General features: G+C 44.1%; 4 protein-coding genes and 1 long non-coding RNA gene across 17 annotated transcripts in view; 3 read left to right on the top strand and 2 right to left on the bottom strand.

Moving 5' to 3' along the window:
- Positions 1–4,898, top strand: part of LOC105687702 (inositol polyphosphate 5-phosphatase K) — a 10,368-nt gene extending 5,470 nt beyond the window's left edge. Inside the window, exon 10 of the mRNA XM_048651798.1 lies at positions 4,650–4,898. The gene's annotated coding sequence lies outside the window, so the exon portion shown is untranslated. The remainder of the gene's footprint in view (positions 1–4,649) is intronic.
- Positions 1–9,870, bottom strand: part of LOC105687698 (G-protein coupled receptor Mth2-like) — a 12,293-nt gene extending 2,423 nt beyond the window's left edge. Inside the window, exons 1-12 of one of the 7 annotated variants that reach the window (XM_048651793.1) lie at positions 9,733–9,870; positions 9,335–9,627; positions 9,035–9,219; positions 7,574–7,642; positions 7,179–7,386; positions 4,943–5,011; positions 4,641–4,770; positions 4,154–4,359; positions 2,051–2,304; positions 1,018–1,178; positions 701–934; positions 335–610 (exon numbers count right to left, since the gene is read on the bottom strand). In XM_048651793.1, the coding sequence (XP_048507750.1) occupies positions 335–610; positions 701–934; positions 1,018–1,178; positions 2,051–2,304; positions 4,154–4,177 (949 nt within the window). In that variant the 5' untranslated portion in view covers positions 4,178–4,359; positions 4,641–4,770; positions 4,943–5,011; ... (3 more) ...; positions 9,335–9,627; positions 9,733–9,870. Of the gene's footprint in view, positions 1–334; positions 611–700; positions 935–1,017; positions 1,179–2,050; positions 2,305–2,369; positions 2,625–3,126; positions 3,986–4,153; positions 4,360–4,640; positions 4,773–4,942; positions 5,012–7,178; positions 7,387–7,573; positions 7,643–9,034; positions 9,220–9,334; positions 9,628–9,732 lie in introns of those variants that run through there. The other 6 variants (XM_048651791.1, XM_048651792.1, XM_048651795.1 and 3 more) reach the window with 6 other exon arrangements.
- Positions 8,339–14,035, top strand: LOC105687697. Its single transcript, XM_012403537.3, has 2 exons — positions 8,339–11,077; positions 12,631–14,035. Exons 1-2 carry the CDS (start codon positions 9,099–9,101, stop codon positions 12,986–12,988), a joined length of 2,337 nt encoding a protein of 778 aa, XP_012258960.2. The 5' UTR covers positions 8,339–9,098; the 3' UTR covers positions 12,989–14,035.
- Positions 12,901–24,803, bottom strand: part of LOC125500174 — a 13,598-nt gene continuing 1,695 nt past the window's right edge. Inside the window, exons 3-5 of one of the 5 annotated variants that reach the window (XR_007277400.1) lie at positions 24,520–24,688; positions 16,214–16,398; positions 12,901–13,073 (exon numbers count right to left, since the gene is read on the bottom strand). This is a non-coding gene — a long non-coding RNA (uncharacterized LOC125500174). Of the gene's footprint in view, positions 13,074–15,417; positions 15,735–16,213; positions 16,399–24,000; positions 24,317–24,386; positions 24,689–24,803 lie in introns of those variants that run through there. The other 4 variants (XR_007277397.1, XR_007277398.1, XR_007277401.1 and 1 more) reach the window with 4 other exon arrangements.
- The window catches only part of LOC105687709 (probable serine/threonine-protein kinase kinX), a 13,800-nt gene continuing 3,510 nt past the window's right edge, over positions 14,514–24,803 (top strand). Inside the window, exons 1-2 of one of the 3 annotated variants that reach the window (XM_048651775.1) lie at positions 14,514–15,407; positions 17,057–18,602. In XM_048651775.1, coding sequence (XP_048507732.1) covers positions 17,119–18,602 — 1,484 coding nt within the window. In that variant the 5' untranslated portion in view covers positions 14,514–15,407; positions 17,057–17,118. Of the gene's footprint in view, positions 15,412–17,056; positions 18,603–20,858; positions 23,990–24,803 lie in introns of those variants that run through there. The other 2 variants (XM_025746114.2, XM_048651776.1) reach the window with 2 other exon arrangements.

The following is a 24,803-nucleotide window of genomic DNA, read 5'->3' as shown; positions in this document are numbered from 1 at the left end:
ATCCGATACCTATCAGCAAATTACCAATCGAATATAAAATTTTAAGTCAACTCAGAAACTTAACAATAAATATTTACTCTCATCACGTTTCAAAGTACTATAAAATTCTGAGTATCTCCCCTTTTTTTGCATCATTTATTCTTATGAATTTTATGTAACACCAACGAGCAACAACTGAGAACCTGTTTTAAAATCTCCGGAGGGAATGAATACCAAGCATGAAAGTCGTAAAGGACTTGGATGATTTGAAAACCCCGAACGAATTATAAGATTATAGTATAGTGAGAGTGTATGAGAAAAATTAACGACGATTTTGAGCGTCACTGATACTTACATCCAAACCAGCAGTTCGGTACCTCGTTGCCGGATCTTTTTACATACGTCCACGGTATAGTCGGACTCAAATCCAGAATAATTGTAACGATAATGAGGGCCGCCGGAAATCCCCATCCCCATAACGAATAATAGAAGAATGTGCGATTATGGTGAGGTCTGCCTTCTCTAATGGCAGCACCTATTTCACCATACTGCTTCACCAGCTGCCACATTTCAATCGACATTGTGTTAAGCCAAAAGAAACAAGCGACGAACGCAAATTGTATCACAAAACCTGCAAGGAACAAATATTCATATATCTAATCAAATTTCAGTCGATATTTATTTTGGCAAAGAAACAAAATCGTTAGAAGGAATGTCTCACCCAACGCTATACATGAACCCTCTCCAAGCTTATGACCGCCTAGTTGAAGAATGGCAAGGGATAGAAACGCAACTGCTAAACATCCAGAGTAGCAACAGAGCGACATCCCATAGACATCACGAAGCTGCCGTGTTAACGAATAAGATATAATCGTTGCCAGCAAAAATGGTACAGATAAAATGAGGCCCACGGTGTAAAATGCTAGCCTCGTATCTGCGGTGACCACCCTCAATTCTACAAGAATAAAAGGAATTCAAAACCTCCGCAATACGGGCGAAGTCTGACGAAAATTATGGCATCACATTGACAATACTCACCAGAGGAGCATATAAAAGCTGTGAGATTTCTCCCAGGCAAAAATTCCATACAATAGTCTCGACCGGGTGCTAACATTACATTGTCAAACTGCATGTAAATGCTACCATTTGCTAGAAGGTTGTAATCATCTTGACTGTCTGCCTCTGGCTCCAACGCATATCTAAACAGACAATTTATTGTGTTGTTTCATTTTTTTCATTTTTTTTTTTTTACCTGCATCCTCAGGGTGCCTGACGTGACTCCGATTTCCCTATTTATTGCTACATGCAATCGCATACATATATCAGCCGTAGTTGTAAACTACAGATGCTTGAAAATCACGTTATATAGCCAGTTTTTATAATATCAGTTGAACACGTCCGCGAGACTAATGATAAATGGGCACAATTCTTTCATGTGCATCCGTCCGTGGTCACATTATCAGGATATGAAGATGTGAAGAATTCTTATTGTAAAAATCATGGACGTCATGCTTCTTGACGCGACATTCGCGTGCGTTATTAAGAATTGTTGAATAACGTCTACTCCAAGAGACAATATACTATAAATAAGTAAATGGGTTTATGCCTAAATATAGACACAAAAATATACTAGATGTAATAACGTAGCTGATTCTACAGAAGTGACGATATTTGAAAACAACAGAAATTAAAAACACATCAATATAGCTGCGGTTACGCTTTATTCGACTACGTGATAAAATTGATTGGATTTCGCGTCTGGAGGAGGCTGCAATAGATCATTGGAGCATATTGTTAGTTGAATAAATGCCGAGACGTTCCACCATTGGTTTGATTATAATATAACAACAAGTTAATACGAATAGTATCGTATATACAGACGAGATGCTAGATCAAATCACCGATTTACGTACGTAGGCGAATCGTCATGGAATTCTTCTGATTTAACCCACTGTATATAGGACACCATTTATTCCGATTATTATAATTGATATAAAACAGAAGAGGTCTCATTCGACAATTTGTATTTACTTTCTCAATTATCGATTTTCATAAAATTATCTTTACTCACCTCTCATATTTGCAAGGATTACCAACAATGGCGATAAATTGCGCGGAAGTTTTAGGCGGTAGGATCATCCCGGTTTCGTTGTATTTGGTGAAAAATGGCGAAAAGACAACCTTTGTATTCGGAATTTCACACTGTGCCGGTCCTCCGTCATTTTTGGGTTGCAAGATCTGCCCAATCGGACAACATTTTCCGACGATGAACCAGCTCGAATTGTACGAAGAGACGATAGACTCGACATTGCTACCGAATGAACTCTGTAAAACACACGAATAATATCTATAATTAAAATGCAGGAAATTACATTAGCAAATCAGTATACCTATAAAAGGTGTCAAACAATTGAGATAATCCTATACCAAAGTTTATTTTAGATTATTTTTATCTTATAGCAATCCCTTAAGGCGTGATCGTATGGGCGTTAGTGTATAAGGTGGAGATCGAGATGTACGAAACTTCATGTTTCCCTATCGTCAGATAAGGGAAATCGGGCTTGAAGTGCTTATCGATCGATTAAATGTTTCGCTCTTCTCTGATATACTAAAACTAGGATAGGCCTAGATAGAGCTTACACATACATCCCAGGCGTGAAAACATCCGTTAATCACACTTGGTGATCCAGGAATTACGAGGTAGATATAACTTTAAAAGCAAAATGTTAGAGAAACAAAAGGTAACATCGCGGGCGTGGGGTTCCTAATGGACACGCAAATATACGTTCACGTGGTTGGAGTAAACTCTTCTACCCTTCCGCGCCTACTTTTAACCGGATCGATAGATCCGCACTGTACCAGGAGTTCCAAGAATAATCAACTGTAACACTACGACCTCGTGTTCTTCTAACTTCCTGATACAATAATAGGTGTACGAGCAAGTTAGTTAACTTTTTCGAGGTCTTCCGCTCGTGAAATAATTTCCTTCTTTCTTTGAGGATTCCTCGTTAACTGTAATTGTATAATGCAATCGAATTGGAAACTTGCCCACTAGTAAAAGTAGCTAATGTGTGAATTTCTAAACTGAATGGCGATCTTACGTCCTTGGGGATTCCCTTGTTTTTTATACTAAGTGTCTGGACTTACCAGATCGACGGCTTTTATAACAGGCTCCGTTACAGCCGTCAATGAGACAGTCTGTAGAATAAAGGAAGCGCAGATAATGAGAGTTCCAAATTTAAACATCTCACTTTTTGATTAGATGTCAAATTCATGCAACAATCGATCACACTCGCACTTTGAGATTCTTTGAGATTCTATAAAGTTTTCACGGACTTACAACACTCTTGTATTTCAACTAATTTAATGCACTGACGATTCATTAAAAATTACGCGTAAAAACGAAGGTCAATTGCGACCGGACGCCAGTTCGATAGTGAGTTGTCTTTTTTGGGCCGTTCCAATGGTGGTCCAGATATCCCGTTCTCCCAGGTATTGGAATTACCCAAGTGACACAGCAGGTGGGCGCTTTATGCGTACGCCAAACACGAATTACCCGATCGTGATTTAATTATTACATTGACTCGCACAGTATATTGTCTCTCTTCATGACATAACAATTCAAATTTTTGAAAGATTTTTTTTTATCGATAGTGTTAACTATTTCTAATCGGTGACTTATTGATCGGCGTTGAATCGGATATCAGTTAAACGACAAACTATGTCATCGGTCCACTTCTACCGTTGAACCAAACTTCCAATGCACCTGTTCCAATTATAACGTGACTATGTAATCAAAGAGTAATCGATAATAAATTATCAATGTGACGCCAGTTATCTGCAATTGGAAGTACGAGCGTAATTTATCCAACAGTTGTAGTTAAAAAGATAAAAAAAAAAAGGTGATTGGATAATCACGAGTTTAATTTGAACCGCGCTAGTCGTCCGGCGTCTCGACCCGAACTGATCCGTACAAACGAGCGGCGCCAACTCAAGCAGCCGTTTCATCCGTAAGTTTCGTCTTTCCTCATTTCTCCCCTCCAATCTCATCATCAAAATGAAACTCCCACACGTACGTACACACATACTCGGGCCCAACTCAAAACTCACATTGCACACGCGCTTCTTAACAAAAAACATGCCCAGATTGTTTTTAAGATAAGGGCATATTTACCCATAACACCCCTGTACGCGTCATTTTGGGTCAAGTTTTTTGATTTATTCCTCGGATGCAGACTTCCTGGGGATATCAACCTCTGGCTTAGAGCCCATCTTTGGGGATTTGAAGAAAAGCAGCTGGACTACATTCTGTATTCGAATGCGCATTTTAATTGAATGCCTATATGCAAAGTGTCTTTGACATTGGATGCAGGCGTAAGGCTATAACAGAAATTGGCAGATTTACAACGGTATTTCAGATACACCCACTTCATCGTGTTTTTCAGGTCGTCAGTAGCTTAGCATATGTGCGTATTAGGCGAACGTAATATGAATATTTTATCTGTGTTAATCCCACGGAAGTAACAGATTTAAATTCCAATCTTTGATTTTCCTTCTCCCACCTTACAACAATGCGTGATCAGACGATCGGTAGACCGTCTCGTGTTTCCAATCAAATTTGATCTAACTCAGCTATAGTTATACCTTATTGTGGGATTTACCTGTTGCAGAATCAGTTAGCAGCATCAGCAGCAGATCAGAGTGCAGGACGTAAATAAATGCGTAATAATTATGGTCATCAATCAGCTCAGGAGAGGCAAAACGACGCACATACGGAATGTCCATTATCGTCTAAAAGATCATTATATGCATATAAGTGAATTATAAATGCTACAAAGATGGCAATTAGTCAAGGGATAGTATAGAAATATAATCAGTTAACAGACAATTCCAGGCAAAGAATATCTCAAGATCAGTCTGCAAATCAATGATTGCAATCCCATCGAAAACCACTATGACTCACCTACATCCACCGTGGTCGATCCGCGCAACACGGCTCATATAACTCGTATTCGTGGGATAATTTGGCACACTTAAAAATCGAGCAACGAAAATTATAATCAGAGTTGGAAATTATCACATATATGCTGTATCTATTAAAAAAAAAATTTCCGGCGTAAATATGATTAATAACGCGAATATTGGAGCATCATCATAAGGTCCAATTATAATTTTTATCTCGTTTTGTCTTCAACTTTTTCCTGCACGTCGGCTGGGGATTCCAGTTCTTTGCGCAAGTTCATGAATATCACTTTCGCAGCGGGAAGAACCAAACCGATGAGACATCGACTACTTATTTGGAGATCGTATAACGTATAAGATATCTTATAATGACAGAGGTCAGTAATCTATAGTCTCTAAATCCTGAATACCGTCTTTAATTCACGTCATGAAAACACGCGTAATCACGCGATGTAGTCCGTTCGGTAATATAATCAAGAGTATAATAGCTTCTAATTCTGATCTCTATTTCCATGAATCAGCTGAGTTTAGACAAATATTTTCGGTAAAACGGATTTGTGGTACCTTAAAATAGAATATCGAGTCATGTACAAGGACCGCGTGGTCGAAATTTATATTTCAAAGAAACGATTCCGATACCATGCATCCTTACATTACGTCAGACCTATGGTCAGACCTACAATATACAATGATTGAGGGCGTGCTTTTATGACGCGATCGAGCACGGACGCAGATACACAATATACGTCAGTACATGGACTATAATCTCTGCCAAAATTGATACTGCTGGTGAAACAGATATTCTGTGTATTCTCAACTTTCATTACATCGATCAATTCAACGAGTGCACAGGTGTTGGTTCGCAGCGTATACACCGGCTGCTGGCACAGAAAAATTTCATCACTCATTTATCAATGACGTCTCTATTTCTACCCCAATTTCGTATTGATCAGGGGGAGGGGGGAGGGGTAATTGATCTGTACCAGCGATGCCCTGTTGTACCGTTACAATTACAGATTATGACGACTATGCGGATGTCTATACAATGTGAACTTCATAATTAATGCGTTTATGTACATGGTGCCCGGTGTTCTGCACTGTCTTGTACTTCAAAGTCTACCTTGTCTGTGGTGAATGGTGGCCTAAATATGCTACATGTCGTGAATACATTAAAAATGTATCTTAATATCATTCATTATATCGTATTATGTATGAGAAGATTATCGCAATGATTTAGATAATATAACTTCAGTCGATAAAGCACCGGACTGTCTGTCACGTATACGTGTACTGTTCGTTGTGCAGTGTATTCAGGCCTCACTGTATTACAATATTCTATAGAAATAAAATCGTATCCAATTCGCGATTTCAGCCTCCAGAGAACGTACGGCTTACTTTGGACATTCCGATCGGATAACGCGTTGCGTGATTAACATATAGTTACCTATACTTCTTTGTATGTGGCGCAAACGCGTCTGACCTTCTCTACCTTTTTTCACTTATTTTGAACGCAACTAATTTTTGTCGTCGAGTGTCATGTTTGTTAAGACATTCCACTGTGATTGATTACCGAATTCTTTCGCGTATGAATTCGTCACTTCCGAATTTCCCTGTACACACAAGTTTTCCATTGAAATGAAACAACGATTCGCGATTATAGATGTTCGATAATCACACATGATATCGATGTTGAATAAGGCTTACAAGAAATTGCTCTGCTTATCAAATATTACGTCATAGTTTGGTATGCGAAAAATACTGTCGAAAAAACAATTCTTTCGGTTTAGCGATCTCTGGAAGATGAATGTTGCGGTTGTACGTAGAAGAACTGCCCGGTCGAGGAAAAAAATTCTTCACGCATGACAAAGAAACGATTTTACGTCAAGATAGATTAGATACCCAGAAGGGTGCAGTTCAGATAAACCGCTAAAATCGCAGAATGTTATCTCAATTTTGTTGTACGTATATTATTATGCATCGTGAAATAACGCTGTTGCAGATATCAATTCAGCGATATCACACGCATTGCAACTTGGTCTGCACGGTATTTATAATCTGTCCGTTCGGCAACTGACACGTGTACCACATAAATTGCAACAAGCAAAGGTCTAAACGTTGCAAATATACAGGGTATAATAAATGAAAGGAAGATCTAAGACATGACTTATGAGAAACGTCACATGTCAACTCTGGTACACCTTATAAGTTATACGTATTAACTGCAGGTAGAAACTTACGGTGTAGTGCAGCTACTGCCTCTGCGACGTTTCATATTTTATTCAAAACTCTTCGGCGATTCAGTGTTGCAGTGTGCAACGGACTCGAAGCAAACCTTATACATATATATTCTTGGGCCCAGACACATCCGGTCAAAGTCAGTTGTGAACGTTGCGTTTTATTTTTTTCCATTTCGTGCTCGGTCACGTCATAATTATTCCTTCATCTCTGTAAAAATAGAAAGGAAAAAGGCAAAAATTAACGCTCATGGAAACTCGAATCCAAGTGATTACATTTTTTCGAATTCACTCCGCACGTGGGACTCGCTTGCGAACAGGTATATCTGCCTCGCAAATTCTAGGCACATGAATATTATAATTGGCATAATTTGCACCACTGTGCAGAATCCACCCACCAGTTCAACAAGCCTTTATTGAGTATAAAGGACCGCGACGCCGCTGATTGTAAACCAAGCGCGTGCGTCCTGTGAATAGAACACAAGTTCAATATATCTATGATAATATTATATACCTAGATGTATAGGAAAATAACGAAAAGGACGCGCATATTCAAAGATGTCGAGTGATCGCGTGGAGTAGCGTACTTGCGCGGTTCTGCACGATGGATCGTATAATATTTGTGAAATTTACGCGTGTGTATGTTACTCCAACGTCACACAGAAGCGAACGCACACTTTGGAAATTCTCGTGCACGTAGGTGGATTTAGCCCGAGTTACACGCGTACCGTGCACTGCGGTAAACATTTTGCGGTTTTTTTTAACCACCTGTGTATATATTAACCTGCTTTATCTACGTCGGTTTTCTTATCGAAAAACCGGCGGTCAGCTACTTCCTCTTTGTGCTTATGCTTTAAATTTTTGTTGTCGACGTTGTTATTGTTGGTATTATTAGAATGTATACGATCAAATAAGGATCGAGTCCAATCTACAAAAAAGCTAGAGCGGTGTTACACTTCGTGCACACAATAGTATTTTTTCATCAAGTTCATCTTCAGCCGATAATATATTTTGAAATTTCTACAGCAAGTAGAGAAACCCGGCAAAATTTAAGTCGGGTTTGAGTCCCACGTTATATAGCGCGACTCTCGACGGATGGGTAAAGTCGACTTGGCGTCGACTCGAGTTGAGTTCGTGGGCGAGATGGTGAAGGGGGAATATCGGGGGGTTGCGCGGGGGCAAGGCTCGGGCAGTAGCTCCCAGGCTGTGACGCGGCGTGCACCGCGAACCCGCGACATAGACAAAATCACCTCTGATACACCTATGCACATTTTACAATCCTCAGATCGAAGAAAACCAGGTCTTACGTTAAATTCATTCCGGTGTCCGATCGAAGCGTGAGTTGAAAAATTAAGATTCATTTTCAAGCCAGTCTTACTAGCGGTAAAGATAGCCATCAGGATCTTGTGGATGAACCGGATCCAAGACAACGTCCTTGGGAATTTATTTAGGGGTGGTCGTGGTGGTGAATTGACAGTGAAGTTGATAATAATATCGTCTGATCCGATCGACAGCTCTTCAGAGTAATTTAAATATAGTCGTCTCGGGATTTAATACTGAACGCGTTTGCGAAGTTGCGAAATGAGGTCTTCTTCGGCTTGGTTGTCTTAAAGGTCGTTCCTCCGAACAAACACGACGAGATAATATGCCGACGTTATACCGTAGCTCTGTCTCGTGCTGCAGCACTCGCACTTGCGGCCAGATTATCAAAAAAAACAACCCCTGCACCTTGCCGAGAAATTTGGCTCGGTGCGGACGTGGCTCGAGAACTTCAGGGGATATCACAAAATCAGTTGCGAAATGAATGTCAACTTTAACGAGGAATAAATTAATTGAATACCGAGATTGTTCGAACATACCTTACAAAAGAAGAGGAACCAGAAGAAAAAGGAGGAGGATCGGTGCCCCGGGTCTAATGGCGCAATGAGCGGGGCCCCGACCAGGGGCACGGCGGCGCAACGCCCGCGACGCCTGCACCACAAGCGACATCGTCGGGCCCCAGAACCGGTGGACCCTCCGGATCCAGATCCAGACCCCGACGAACCTGTGAAAAAGCGACCCAAGGTGAACCCCATTTTTCTATGGGCTTCCCAGCAGGAACAGAGAATAGTAGAGGTCCGGTGCGAGGATTACGATAAGAGAAATAGGATTAAACTCACCAAAACCGCACAAGGATGGCGGTCGATACCACGGACCACCGTCATCCCTACGGCAACACCAGCTGTTGCCACGACGAATAACGAGGGAGAGAAGCAGAAGCATCATCGTCATCATCACCATCATCATCATCATCATCATCATCATCACCGGCGTGGTATAAGGAGGCGGACCGCTGAAAATGAAGATGTGCAAGAACTGGATCAGGAGAGGATCGTGAACCAAAGACTGCTTCTTCTTCAGCCGAGAGTCGTTCTCCGGCAGTTGAGACCGTCCGAGTTACCTTCCGGTACAACTGAACAGGAAGACCCTATAGATATAATCCTGGATGCGACCAGTGCATCTCCAGCTATCGCAGCTATGGCTGCGGACACGCCAATCGCCGATTTACCCCACTCACCGAATCATCTGCCGACAACGGAAGTCTCCACGAAAACTCATGGCAAAGAATGGTCGACGAATATCGTCTCCTCGGAAGTGGAAGCTACGAATGCCGCCATCGGTGATGCGGAAGCTACTTCAAGCTCGAGAATTCTCGACGCACTCAGACAGAAACCAGGGCTTTCCGTCTCCATCGCTGCTAAAAGGGCTACGGAAGAGACCGATGTCGAAACCCCGTGCATCGACGACATCGGTGAGAATTCTTCTTCGGAATCTACCAATGATCGTTCTTGGCAACGATCGGGTCCTCCGTCTTCGGGTCTCCTGATATCCATCCCTACCGTAAACGGAGAAGACAAATCAAACTGTTTACCTGATACATTGAAGAGCGCAGATCGCGTTCCGGTTCCGACTCTAATGTCCGGCCTATCCATCAGCATCCCAAGCTATCGGTATCGACCAAGGATGGAGGAGGACCTCGCATCTTCGCGAAGGATAGACTCTGAATCTCCCGAGGGTTTGAGTTGCGGGTTACCGACCATTTCCAAGGCCGAGACGGAGGATCCGGACGATTCGAGGTCGCAAAGTGCGGTCGTTCAAGCGTCGCCACAACCAAGCGGTATTCCCTGCTCTCCAGCTGCCGGTGGAAGACCAGCTTCCGCGTATTTGGAACGACTTCTCCCTAGTCCCCCGTGTTCCGTTTCGTGTTCCGAAGATGCCAGGAATGATTTAACCCTAAAAGGAATTCTCGCCTCGCCCAGTCACCTCTTACGGAATCTTCAGAACTCCGATCAGCTTCCATCTGAAACCAACAACAATGAGTACATGGAAAATTCATTGCCGACGAGAAGCTGCAGGGACTTAGAACTCGACTCTTCACCTGATCCAGCTTGCGAACTCAGGGAACTTCTGAGGACATCCGGACACCTGATACCAGATCCCCTTCTGGTCCCCAGGGACCTTCTTCCCGCGCTGGCCACTGCTCCAGCCACCGAAATACCTCAACTTCTGGCGTCTCGACCTGAACTCAGACTCCCGCAGGCTCTCGGTAGGCCCGAACTCCTCAGGGACCCCGATCTCCTGGTCATATCGCTTGCCCATCTTCAACACGTCCTTGATCACGGGGAAGGTCCTGTCGCCCCCGGAAGAGATGACAGACCGAGGCCAAAGTTATCCTGCAAACCAATCGGTACCCTGATGCCCGCTCCGATTGATCTCTCCAGTAATCGAGGACGACAAAATTCCCAAGGTTCTTATCCGTTGCTAAGGGTACGAACCACAGGACTTTTGAAACAGGAATCAGAGGTCACGTCCACCGCCACATCACCCGAGGACTCCCACCTTTGGCACCCTCTGTTCAGCAGGTGAGTTACTATATAGCTGCGAAAGGAAACAAGATACGAAAATTGAGGGTTCAGCGACAAACGCTCTGTATATCAAATTACCGATCATTAATCGGCTACGAACTGGATACGGTGAAAATAATTCGTCCTTGGGATTGGAGGATTTTTAACAGTGTATATGTGCTTGGAAGAAAAAAGAATAAATTTTGCTCCGATATGTTTCACCGTATACCATCTATGTTATACCTCTGTGGATCAATATTAGCTAAATTTTAGGTCATTTCAGCCGTACGTACTCAGGTATATACCTAACTCCGACCTATTGCCATTTTAACTAATTTCCAATCTCTTCCATAACATAATACCCGACGCGCTTCTTTATTTTACACCTTCTCGCATATCTATTAAATACAAAACGCGAAAGGTGAGGCCGAACAAGCTCTCGTCAGAGAGTAGGTTGCAGTCTCTCTTCTTGCTTCCCTCCCTCCGTAATTTCTCTCTCTCTCTCTCTCTTCCTCTCAACGGAGAATTCCCCATAAGAGCGAGTACGTTGACCCGCAGATAGGTACGCGAGAGATAGATATATATACCATACATACACCTAGGTACATAGCTAGGTGAACTATACCTAGACTCGTCAGAGAAACCGCCGGCCGGTAGCGTTTGTCTCTTGTTCGACAACGACCCCTCCTCATTCCCTTCACCTTCTCATTTCCTCTCTTTGACTGTCCCGCCGGACGGCTCCTATTGAACCTACGGGGTTCACACCTTCTGCCCTACTCGCAACCTCATCGTTGTACATATAGCTACGTTACAGTATGTACGTAACATTCATGCGTAGCCAAGATTTGTACTATTTTCTTGCTTTGTTTTTTTTTTCAAGCAATTCGGTGGTAGGTACGTTCACGTTTCCCGTTCAGCTCCCGTTGCTTGGTTGGTTAGCCTCCATCCAGTTCTAGCGAGCACAGTCAGTAAAAGCAGGAGCTCTTTACTCTCGAGCGCACGCGCGCACCTTGCCTTGTCGCGCCCTGATCGATCACAATCCCAGCCACATAATTCCCCCTGTGTACCCCGCCCCCGGGCCACCAGGAGAGTTGCGGATGCCTATAGAGTCTGAGAGACGAGGGGAAGTCGAAGCTGTAGGGGAAAACATGTGGGTGTTGGTAGAGTTTGTAGGTAGAAGCATGTAGAAGTATATAGGGCATTTCGTGTCAACTACACCAGCTTTTCGCGCTAATCATTATAATTTTTTCCCCTCATCTTTGATTTTTTTCAAGGGATGATAGCACTTCCAAATATCCGGAAATGTGCCGTACCATAGAGTTGACTTTGATGTAACAACAATCAATTAAGCATATTCGCTTGCTGTAATGTTTATACCGCTGATTTTAAACCTGGTCAATGTTGATGTATTTGGTACACTATAATACCTGTATACTAGTAGCTATTTTGATATTTCTTCAGACCGCAGTAGTATGTATCTACAGTGCGAACGTGTTTAATAGCGTGCTTATATTACTCTTATTTCCTAAATTACGATAAATGAAAACGGAAAAATCTTTGCCTACTTACAGCCAGAAGAGGCATCAGCATCCGTACCACGATTTGCACCACTACAACAGCCAGTACGATCATCCTCAACTCTATCATCATCGGCATCACCATCATCATCATCAGCAGCAGCAGCAACAGCATGGTCCTAATAATATTCACGATCAGTTGCAGCAACGGCAGCATCAACTAAGGGTGCTGCAACAACAGCAGCAACAACAACAACAAATCCGAAATCATCATCTTCATCATCATCATCATCATCACCCACAGCAACAGCAACAGCAACAACAACAACAACAGCAACAGCAACAGCAACAGCATCAGCAGCAACAAAATCGTGCTGCATCGTGGCACAGGGCGACGACGATTGCTTCATGACCGAGGGAAGGTCGAGTCGAAGAAAATTCACTCCAATCTTCTTCGGTCGTCTCAAATGTCCAGGGCCAGGTTAACAGCAACTTTACTGCGGGTTATAATAATGCGTATTTAGGCCAAGACTTGTTATATGTTGGAGACCCCGTGGTTCAACAACAGACGGTACATATCATGCCGCCGTTTTAATTTCCACGGGATCGTGTATCACTTTAGGGTGCAGTATATATATAAATAGTAAGGACTAATATACGATAAGCAGGCCACGGTCGAGAGGATCACTATGTGTATATTTTACCTATATCTCAAACTTCAATAGTCGTCTATGAGTTAAAGCCGGATTGCAATGAAATTTATTTACAATTAGTTTTCCAAATTTCGCGACGAATATTCCTATATAATTCCTATATAATACAAACAATATCGTTGATTATACGATTTATCATAACGAATTATAGCCATACATCATTATATGTATATTATAGACTATAATTTGTATAGACTGTGTGCGTATATTATTATCAAATCTACATACCATATTATACGCAGAACTGATCAAAGGTTGTAAATATAATTATTGTAACGTTAGTTATCGTATTAATAATAATATATAATTAAAAGTAATGTTTACGAGATGATCAAGTGCAATCCCTGAACGCATACATATTGTCGTTAATACGATTGATATAGGTACTACGAGTACAAGTGCGTAAGGTGTATGATATTTATAGGTGCTAAATAACGTTGTTAAAGATATTATTACCTCTGTAGATAGATAATGGATATAAGTATAGAAAAGTTAATCCTACGCTCGGTGGATTCGGACACGATCAATTGATAAAAGAAAAAGTCCAAATAATACCAATAACTAAGGGTGATGTAGAACCAATAATGCGCGATCTGATCATGTACGGTATACATCATATTAATATGTAGAAGAATTAAAACAAAACAAAAAAAAACCTAATTGCATAAAAATGTGCTGCATGTACTTTGCAGAATGTATGTGTGTACAAGAAAACTTTGTTCGTATATAAAGCTATATGAAAAATATTATTATATTATTTATTTATTGATTAGTTGAATAGGTATACTGTATGTTATAATCATATGAATGGCAGAATATGCGATCAATGTATAATGACCAATCCAAGTGAAAATTCAATACGATTGAGTAAGAGGTGATAAATCATTTTCCGTATAACTTACGTATCATCGCTATGATTTTTTGATTACATTAGTTATAGTCAGATCACTTTATGTATAGAAAAAGTATAATTTTCTAGAACCGTTATCGCATTATGATTTGTTGGATAAATATATTTAACTATTATTATTAACATTATGATTGTCATTGCGACCTGCAAAGTCGTAATTAGCCTGTAAATATACGAGCGACATAATACAAATACAACGTCAGTATTTTTGTCTTCAGCTTACCTATTATTCCATCCCGCCAACAATTTCCACTCATCTCTTCCATACTGGGGAACGTCGATCCGTTAATTTCATCAGTTTCAAAAAAACAATTGAGTTGGGTCTGATTCCCGTCGATAAGCAAGTTGACGCGCTTTTTTCTAGCGTCGAGGGATTCTTTTTTATCGATACTCGTTTCCGACCCCCCGCGAAGAATTGCAGGTAGCGCTTTTATCGACTTTGTTTAAAAAATGCATGAATTGGTTTGAACTTCTGACGTCATTGAATAGCTGGGGCTGGCGGGTAATTACGGCGTGAAGCAAAGTGGTGGTGCCTAGCGGTGGTCCACGTAAGATTTTGAGATCAATAAGGTGATTTGGACACAAGAACAGGTTAACTTGGTCAGCGGCAGCCCGAACCTTAAGTTTCATGAATGTTGATCGTGTGTGCTTCGTTTAAATGAAGTTGATTGAAAATGTAGATTAACGGGTGTAAATTAGACTCGATATTACTTCGGTGGCCATTTTGTGATGTTCGCGGGACCTCCTGGACGGGGTGACAATAGAAAGTTGGCTCGGTTAGTTCGTGACAGTGCGCCGCTGTTCGGTTATTTTATACCCGTGAACGTTAACCATTCGAACGTGTACCTTGTTCACACAGTTATAGACGCCTCACGTAACATTAAATAAACCTTAAAAGGGTTTGATTTCATGTAGTTTAATATACTATTTGAATCATTGACAGCTGACTGTGCAACCTAGTGCGGCGAAGGGTAAACGAGAAGGTGAAACGAGTACGCGGGCGTGTTGTTAAAAAAAACAACGAATTTAAAGAAGCGAAATAGTGTACTAAACATTTCCGCAGTGATAATTGTCATTTATTTAAAAAATATTCGCCATGGAGCACCGTTGGCGTTCTTCAAATAGGAGATGGGGGGATGGGGGATGCTGTTGTGGCGTGTTCCTCGTGCGTCAAAAATAATCCGTCAGCATTTTTTATAATTATTTCGGTTGGTAAGAAATAATAAATTACATGTTGATCATTTTTAATTTAAGCTCTGGAATAATGGTACGAGAATATCAAGATGTTAATTGAAGAGGGGATAAAGAATGAGATAAATATCCGGGACGCCTCTATCCGAAATAATACGCGACATGGCGCAGACGTAAAGTTAAAGTGTACCGCTGGGGTCACTAGCCTCGTAAGGCCGTGCTCCCGATCTCTGCCGAAAACTAAACTGCAATTTCTTCTGCACTATTTCTACTAATCTTCATTCACTTCCCTCCTCCGATCCCCGCGTCAGATATTCCCGAATCTTCTTACCTCCCATGTACCCCTGTTATAACGATTCGATATCTCAGTTTCGTACGTGGAATTACAAAATCCCATGTATTCTGCGATATTTCAATGATACTTCGATCATCATACATATATATGCATAAATAGTATTTATTGCATGCAATATAATATGATCGTTGTAGCAGAAATTAACTGGTAAAATGATTTAACTTGAATCGAAAACGACTGACTAATCGTCGTATAAAAACACGAAGATGACACAAAAGTTGTACGTATTCGAGACTATGCGTAGTATTCGCTACGTAACTTTGGTATATGTACTACTTTTATACATTATGTTAGTGTGATCACTACGTGTACAATTGACTATGTATTTTATACGTAGTGAGCGCGTGTTCACTTGACTTTCGCCTTTAAGTCGCGGTTCTGTCCTCGCGACTCGGCTAACAATTCACGATTCGAACCTTTTACTTCGCGGATAGTTTCCATCCTTTGGAAACTCTAGTTTATACTTACGAAGAGTAATTATCGTTACTCGTTGCCGTTACATCCTTTTCGCAATAGGGGACACAGGGAAGAGTATCGTAACCCGAATGGGATCGTTGCCCCGTCTGCTCCAATTTCCCTCTCTTTCCCCCCCCCCTCAATTCGCTGTTTTCCCAACTTTTTACGCGATTCACAGTTCCAGACTTGGATCACCGCTGAAAAAAATAAAACATTAAGTCTCATTCCATCACATCGTACTCTTCCATTTTATTCTAGTCAGCTGCTGTCGCATCGCTTACAGCTTTGCTGCACATTATATATAGTTAATACGTATATATCTTCGTATGACCTTCTCAAGGATATATCGAACGAGCAGGGCGAAGACCTATAGACTATAGATTGTAGACGAATTTTCTTAAGCATCAAAATTGCAAAGATTCATATCGCGCCATTACAATATTCTGTCGCGGTACGCGATTACTTTATCGCTATGAAATACCTCGAATATAAAAAAAATTATCTTGATGTCTGTCCGTATCGTCCGCGTTCACATTCGCATCGGCCTGCTTTACTCCTACATAATTCTCTTGGAATTGAAATGTCGCTGCATCAGCAGCAGCAGCAGCAGCATAGCGCTCGGTTAATTCGCCGCAATTCATGCGATAAGGAGGTAGTGTGTACCTACACAGTGCATATAACTTTGACCCCAAAAGGGATCAACTCGGTACATTGGCCCCGCGGAAAAAAAAAACGCCGTGTCGTTGAAATTCGGAGGGAGATTTTTTCCATTTTCATTCGCGAATTCGATAAATATTTAATTTTCATACGATTCATCCATTATTTTTACCCCAATATTTGTAAAATTTGTTATAGATTCTCGAGAGGATTTTTACGCTGGAACGAGATAGATATCGATGAAGAGGGATTGAAAAAAAATGGCGGAGAACAAAGTAATTGATACTTTGGCGAATGGCTGCCCTAGCAGTGGTAGCAGCAGCAGCGATATTGCAAAACCAAGCGTCGAAGTAGCCACTGAAGTCGGAAGTAAAACCACCAAGGAATTCATAAACTCTCTCCAGAAAGTCAATGACTCTGTTGCACCAGCTACGCCGCAATCGGCCGTAACGGAGATCGTAGATGCTCCGGAAAAAAATGACCCCGAAATCGAGCACCCCGTGATCTCGGATGAAAAAGAAGATCCAGATGACGTCGTCGCCCCTGAAGCGTCCGTCGTAAAAAATACAAAAACTGACGACGTGGTGGTGGTAGTGGAGGAAAAGGCAAATAACCGTGTAGAAGTTGAAGATGATATTGCAAAGAGAGACACGGAGGTCCTGAAAACTGAAAAGAAACCCGGAAGTGAGTCACCAGAGGAAAAGATCGTTGAGGAGAAAGTCAAAGAGAGTAAAACCGAAGCTGAGGCTATCCCGACAACTTCTCCAACGGCTTTAGAATCCGCTGAAATAACGATTCCGAGAGTTGTCGTTCCCCATATTGATGCAGAAGACATTAAGAAAATTATACATCAGGAAGAAGATCAGCCGCCAAAAAATGTACAGAGCGACGAAAAAATTACTGAACATCCGAACGAAGAAATGTCGAACAAAAAAGATACATCGGACGGTAAAGAATCTCTAGTTAATAATTCCAGTAGCTCTAAAATCTCCGAAGTCCAGCAGACAACGACAACAGCGATCTCGGAGAACATAACTACCAAGTCCGGCATCGCGCATGACGATCGAAACGAGGATCAGGATCAGGACATGGAGATGGAGAACGACGAAATATTAGAGGACGAAGATTTGGACGAGGATCCGGATGACGAGGTCGACGACGACGACGAAGTCCTAGACGAGGATGAGGGCGATCAACTCGAACTCGGTATCGTTGGTCCACCGACGGCTGTTAGCGAATTGATAAACGAGGAGGAGTTACGTTGCGCGGAATCCGTTCTGCAGTTGACGGAGAACGACGACCGCGATGTCGGCCGGGTGGGCGGGAACGAGGGAATCGCGGAGAACGTTCAGGACCACGTGGCCGAGTGGGTGCAGAACTCGGCTAAGGTCGACGAGCTCGGGATCGACGAGAACGACGAGGAGGAGGAAGAGGACGAGGAAGAAGAGGACGAGGAGGAAGAGGAGGAGCAGCAGCAAGAGGATCATCGTGACGATAACGATCCGCGGGGCTGCAGCGTTGAATCTGCGGAGGGCGGCCTACCCGAAGAAGAGGAGGAAGAAGACGAAGAAGACGAAGACGAAGAAGAAGAGGAAGAAGAAGCGGAAGCTGAACAAGAAGACGAAGAAGGAGGAGAAGAAGAATTGCGAGAGAGCAACGAAAATCATGAAAAAAACGTTGAGGCGGCAGCTACGAAAAAATCAAAGAGAGTCGTCAGCAACATAATCAAAAGGAGCATCAAATGGTGAGTTTCTTTCACGCATCATTAACTTCTCATTCTCACTTGACCAGCCCCGATACACGACCGATGATTTCGAGGATTGCAATGCGCGCACCCACTCGTATAAGTGTCGGTTCTTTATTTTTTTTATTTCGATTCTCCTCGCGATGCCACGATGGCTCCCTCCGTTATCAGCGGATGACGTTGAAAACGTGTGAGTTTAAGGTGTGCGCGTATTAATCGTATGAGTGTACACTGACTGGATAAGAAACAGGAACGCGTACAAGCAAACATTTCTTGAGTTAAGTCAAGTATTCGAGTCGACTGGTAGACGACCTGCGGCCCCAACGTATTTTATAGTTGATGAGGCGACGAGGAACCAGGAAAAGGCAAACATTGACACATGATGATAAACTCGTCGATAAGTTGCGCGCGCCTCACCAGCAGCTGCCCTGTACCAGCTTCGACCCCTACGACCCTGGACCCTGACGAACATACGTCTCCCTGGACGAGAACGTCGGAATAGGATCGAATCCCCCGATTCCTCGGTCTGAGAAATTCGCGTCGGTTCGCAAGGATTTGAGTCAAAGTTTTTTTGTTTTTTTTTTTTTTGAACGATCCCGAAGAGCGCGGAAAGATATATTCTCGAACAATTTTAGCAACCTACCGATGCCCTCTATCTTTTTTTCTCGATTCCACGTTGAGACCCAGAATGTCGATGTACTAAATAAGGGTTGAAGAAGAAGTAAAGGTGCAATGCACGGGGTGCCTATCGCTTAACAAAGGTCCGACTTCAGGGTTCGACCTGATCGGTCCCTCCGCTACCTGTACGGTGCGATGTTCCCGAAACAAGGCTCATGGCAAACTTTAGAACACATACCATAATATACTCGGCATACGCGTATATACATGCCAATGCATGCTACCTCTTGGCTACTCGCCCCTAGAGTATTCGGTATTCCCGTTTTTCTTTATTTCGGCTGCCATTCCGGTGCGCAGGTATAGAACCTTACACTCTCGGGCTCAAGGACATCCCAGATGTAGAAAATTTCGACGTCCTCGAGAACCGAGAACGGGGCAGAAAAGGGGGGGGGGGGGGCGAGAGGGGGGGGGGGCCTTGGAAATATTTCCATGTAGTCTAAAGCCTTGAAGACCTTGGCGAACCGGTGCGGGTACCGGGAACCATGGATAGGAGTTTCGAAGTTGGTCTGCGTGCAGGTGGGACCTTTATTCCAATTTAGTCCTTGGGGACTGGTGTTCGGTCGGTTTCGGCGTCGATCGGTCACGGTTTCGGGTTTGGGTCGAGTTTACAATCGGCAAGTTTCGCATCTGTATTGGGATACACCTATACGATTTGTAGCTTGAACCGCCGTTGGTATTGGTGAAGATTTTTTCCTACCTAGCTCACCTTTTTACTAGGAACATAATCTTGAGAAATGCTTCTCGATTTCCGAAACGTTGGCGCTCTTCGCAGAAGACGCGCGATATTGTTTCGTGTATAATGTTTGCACCATAGGAGGGGGATTGGTCGTCGCCGTTGATGACGTCACCCCATATCGCACTATGCTGTAACCATCTGCAATTTCTAACAACAAATATCAATAATCTGCTAGCAGAGAGTCGCTTATCCAAATAGAGAACAAAATCTAAAAATCGATCCAACTTATCGTTAGTTTCATCCAGTCGCTGATACCGTAGCTCTTCGGTGCCTCGCCAAAGTGATACCACGGTACAAGAACGTGACTAGGAATCGCGAGAGTTGGAGGGGGGGAGGGGGGGGGGGGGGGGGGGTGCCCTTAAAACCCACGTGGGATGATAGAACCGATCCCAAAGCTGGACGATAGCGTAGTAAGCGATGTATAAGAAGGGGAGGCAAGCAGGCAGTCAGGGAGCAGCGGGTATTGATCCTTGCAGGAGGGTGACGGCGTGGCTGTGACCGTCAGAGGGGCGCAGGACGCTCGGCGAACCCGAGGGCAACGACGTACACGTACCTACCACCGTCCACCGTCCACCATCATCGGTACTCTAAAGAGTAAGGGACCGAACTCGAAAGCTTATAACGTATACCTCGTTATTATACCCCCGGACGGATTCTGGACATATTCGCGCATCCTACAAGATCATAAGATGCGTACGCGTACGCGTATAGATGCGAAAGAGGTATACCTAATCGGTTAACGCACCGGTGGAACCGTTTTCCCGTTCTTGTGTTCGGGACCATCCGCCAACCTGAGGGTTTCTTACGGAGACCCATGGTGGCATGGGTTTCGAGTTACACGAGGGAATCGTGGACAAGGGGAAAAGGAGAATCGAGGGGCGACGTAAGTATGGGAGGACGATGGCCTGGCAAACCGTTCTCCAGCTGTGCCATGTTGCGGAGGTATACGCTGCCCGTTGTAATTTCGTCCGATCTTCATATTTTGGTAATGCGGGATCTTCGATACATGGAAGAAGATCCGGTCCAATCTGCTCCCACATATATCTCTGAGGTACTGGTTCGGCGAACGTGGGGAAATGAGAAAGAGGACGAGGAGAGAAGGAGGAGGAGGTTGATCGCGATGGACGGAGCGTTGGTGGTATGGTTCGGTGGACCGGAAGTTTCTCTTTCTTTATCGCACCAACGGGGCCTCTCCGTCCGCCGGCTCTCTCGAATTGCGGTTCCTGCTATCGGTAGACGAGCCGAGAACGGTATAAAATCAAATGAAGCGAAGCCCGCAGCGAGGAAAAATTATATCACGATTGCGATACGAAGAGAGTAGAAATTGCGACCCGGTCTCACACAAGTTCACGATATTAATTAATTCGTGGTCCTAATTATTTCTTCGAACCACGCGTTGTTCGAATGTAATACCGGGGAATTAAGGTTTGAGGAGTCGATGTATCGATATCGCCCTGGCTATCTTTTTCTCCTCGTTCCTTGGTGAACTCCTCCTACATTTATCGCTCCTAATCTCCTTCTTTGAGACACGGTAGGTGGGGATGGAGGCTCATTGTCAGTGCCGGTTAAATCCATCGTAAATAGTGGAGATTCCTACTGCACAAGGCGTCCTCTAGCCTCGCGAGCGAAAGTTCAATGGACTCTGCATCAGCGGAGTTTTGAGATACGCGTAACTCGTCACCATCGTCGCCGCCTGCACCAATGCCGCCATGCACCGCGAACGATTTGGTAGCGCTCGTTCAAGAGCAACGTCGAAGAGGACCTGCAGCTCGGGGAAAGGGAGGGAAGAAGGAAAGAGAAGAGAAGAGAAGCGAAGAGAAGAGAAGAGAAGAGAAGAGAAGAGAAGAAAAGGGAAGGGAACCGGGGGTGGCGAACCCCTCTCGAGGACTTATTGGTCTCTCGTTTTCCTCCTCCCCTCTCCCTTCTCTCTTTCTCTCCTTCTCTCTCTATCCTTTCCCTTCCCTTCCCTGTACGCCTCGGCAACGTCGACGCTGCGGTCCCCGCCTGCACACCACCAATACCATCGCCATTATACCATACTACACTACCACCACCGTTAATAAATGTATAGGAGCTAACACCATTGGTGTATGGGTTCACGCACTGGCACACGACGATATGCGATGCACGCAGCTGCTCCCCTGGCCTTCGCGGAGAGACCAACGAAGACCACCGGAGACCATAGCACCAGTTCCAGCGCGGAGTTCCGACAGCACCAGCAGCCCTCTCTGTGCCGTTGGTTGCGCATCGCCTAGCGGCGTGGTTTCCTCTGCTTCCTTCGCTGCTTGTTACCCCCGAACCCCGCGCGGTACTCCTCTCGTCGTTCTGACGCCCGCCCGGCTGGTTGCCAGAGCTTGCCTGCCTGCTTGCTAGCATGGTTCGGCTGTCTGCCTGCTGCCTGACTTGCCTGTCCCCGTCATCTTGCTTGGTTCGGTAGAGGCCAGTCGACGGGACGTGCGTCACCTAAGAACCGAGGGACGAAGCAGCCGTACTAGGAACGAACTGCCGTTGCCGTTGGCGCACTTTGTTCGAGGCAGGGTCGACGCCGGATCGCCTGTACACCGAGCTACACACGAGTCACAACTCCGTAACCGGCAACCACCACGCGCCCCGAACGAAACCGTGTATCGAGTTCTTCGTAGTCGCGGGGAACAGGCGGAGAATCGACCAAGAAGTGAATTAGCAATACCGCGACTTTGACGTATCATCGGAACGTGATATGAACAATGGGAAACGTCGACGTCATTACCGTTAAATTATCATTGTTATTGGGACGGATTAAAAACTGAACTGTTTACAAGAGAACCAGCTGCAGAAAACCGGGACCAAAACATCGCAACACAATAATGGATGACGACCTTGTTTTATCAACACATGGTGACTCTTGAATATTTTGCGAGTGAATTTTCATACCTGTTTTCAGTGTACGACGTTTCTTTTTTATCCAAGTTATAAAGTGACTAGTGAGTAGTGACCGTGATGACGAAGAACGGTCCGAACTGGAATCTCATACGTCGAGTCGTCTGATTTCTCCGCACGCTGCCTCGCCGCAGAAGAGATACGCGCCCTCTTCCTGTGCAATACAACCATCGTCGCCCGGTATTAGATTATTAGACGGGCGAACTTTGCCCCGCGATTTCAAATGATAAGAACTTTGAAAAAATGACGATCATTGAGCATTTCTCAACCACGTATTCAATGTAATTAAGAGAACCAAAATTCTGAATTAAAAATCCACGAGGAATCGCTTGTAATACAAATAACGTCGCGTTGTCGTTTGTACAACCTCGTACCTTGTTGTTGTTTACTCTTGGGTACCGCGTAACGTCCGACTTATTGTAGACAAAGTAGTACAAGACACAAAGTATATCGCGAGCGTGCGGTACCACCACGTCACCGAAGATAACATCGGCAACCTCATCATCAACATTGTAATCGTCTACATTATCGTCGTTGACGACCCTGGACCAAACAAGATGCCGCAATGCGCCGTTGCAACGTGTCGCAACAGTCACCGTAGGACTCGTGGTCGCCGCATCCGTTACCATCGATTCCCCCAGTTACCGGAAGTCCGTTCCCGTTGGGTCCGTGCCTGCGGTCGTATTCCGTTGTCGAACGGTGATGCCCCATTCAACATTCACACGGCTCGGATATGTTCCTTACATTTTACCAACGATTCTTACGAGAAAGATGTGGAACATCTGGTCCTCGGACTTCCGGCTAGGAGTCGGCTCAGACGGGGAGCGGTACCAACGATTTCGGTACCCGTATCCGTCCAACCGGTAACAAAGATGCTCGTAGAGGATGCCAAAAGATCGCTACTAAAGGTCGCCCACGCCAAGGTTATCCGGCATCAAAAAACGGTACTAGAGGATAGAAAAACCGCTACCCTGAACGCCATGACCGCTATCACCGAACAGAAAATGGCGGGAATCGACGTCCTTCTCGCCCTAGGCCTGAAACCAGCCCCGCGGTGAGTCAGCACTGCTCCGTGCGACCCTCCTCGCTCTCTTGGCTCTCGCCCTTCCGATATCCCCTCCTCGACCCTTCCCTCATGCTCCCCTTGTCCCCGACATTTTCTCCCATCTATCCCTAGTTCTTTTTTCCCTTTGCCTCTCTCTCTCTCTCCCTCTCTCTCTAATTATCTCCCCAGTTTGCTCTCGTTTTTCCCCCCAGTAAGTAAGCACGCACGTGTGTCTCTCATCGTATTGTGAAGATCCTTGCGAGCCCGCAGGAAGAGACTTGAAGCGTTTCTCTTCCATCCCCCCCAACCGTAACTGGTGGTAACTTTCCCGTATACCTAATGCAATACGGTATTATACGCTATACAATTTATTCAATTTGTTTTCTTCCAGTTTTTTTTCCCCCCCCCCCCCCGAGAATTTTGGCACAGGGCACATTCTTGAATGTGCATATCTTCGGCATGTATAGATTTTTACCGATATTGTATGCGACAGGGTCCAAATTGTTGGACACTGGTTAACGCAGTACTGCTAAACTTACATTAAACCGAGTTGATTCCGTTTTGTACTGCTAAAAGTAGCGGCTGCATGTTGAACGCGTATTGCTGCAGGTGCAGAATTCCGTTCTTCTTCGAACGGGTCAGTCCTTCACGGTCGGTGTTCTTTCTCACGTGCCGCACAAAGGGCCGAAAAAGTATTCTGCAATCCCTCTGCCAACCCCATGTTTATGTCGAGAAATGTGATAATATCGACGTCGCACCAAATAAAAAGAATGAGATATAATATAATTCGTAATTATTATACGTAAGGCTATACCATGTTATA

This window comes from Athalia rosae, chromosome 3 (genome assembly GCF_917208135.1).
Source record: "Athalia rosae chromosome 3, iyAthRosa1.1, whole genome shotgun sequence".
NCBI lineage: Eukaryota > Metazoa > Arthropoda > Insecta > Hymenoptera > Athaliidae > Athalia > Athalia rosae.
Note: the sequence above shows the minus strand (reverse complement) of the source record. Positions and strands in the feature narration are given on the sequence as shown.

Bases quoted from the DNA above. Each gene is read 5' to 3' on its own strand.
- LOC105687697 (XM_012403537.3), top strand. From the start codon at position 9,099: ATGAGCGGGGCCCCGACCAGGGGCACGGCGGCGCAACGCCCGCGACGC. The intron at 11,078-12,630 runs GTGAGTTACTAT...GCCTACTTACAG, and splicing joins TGGCACCCTCTGTTCAGCAG to CCAGAAGAGGCATCAGCATC.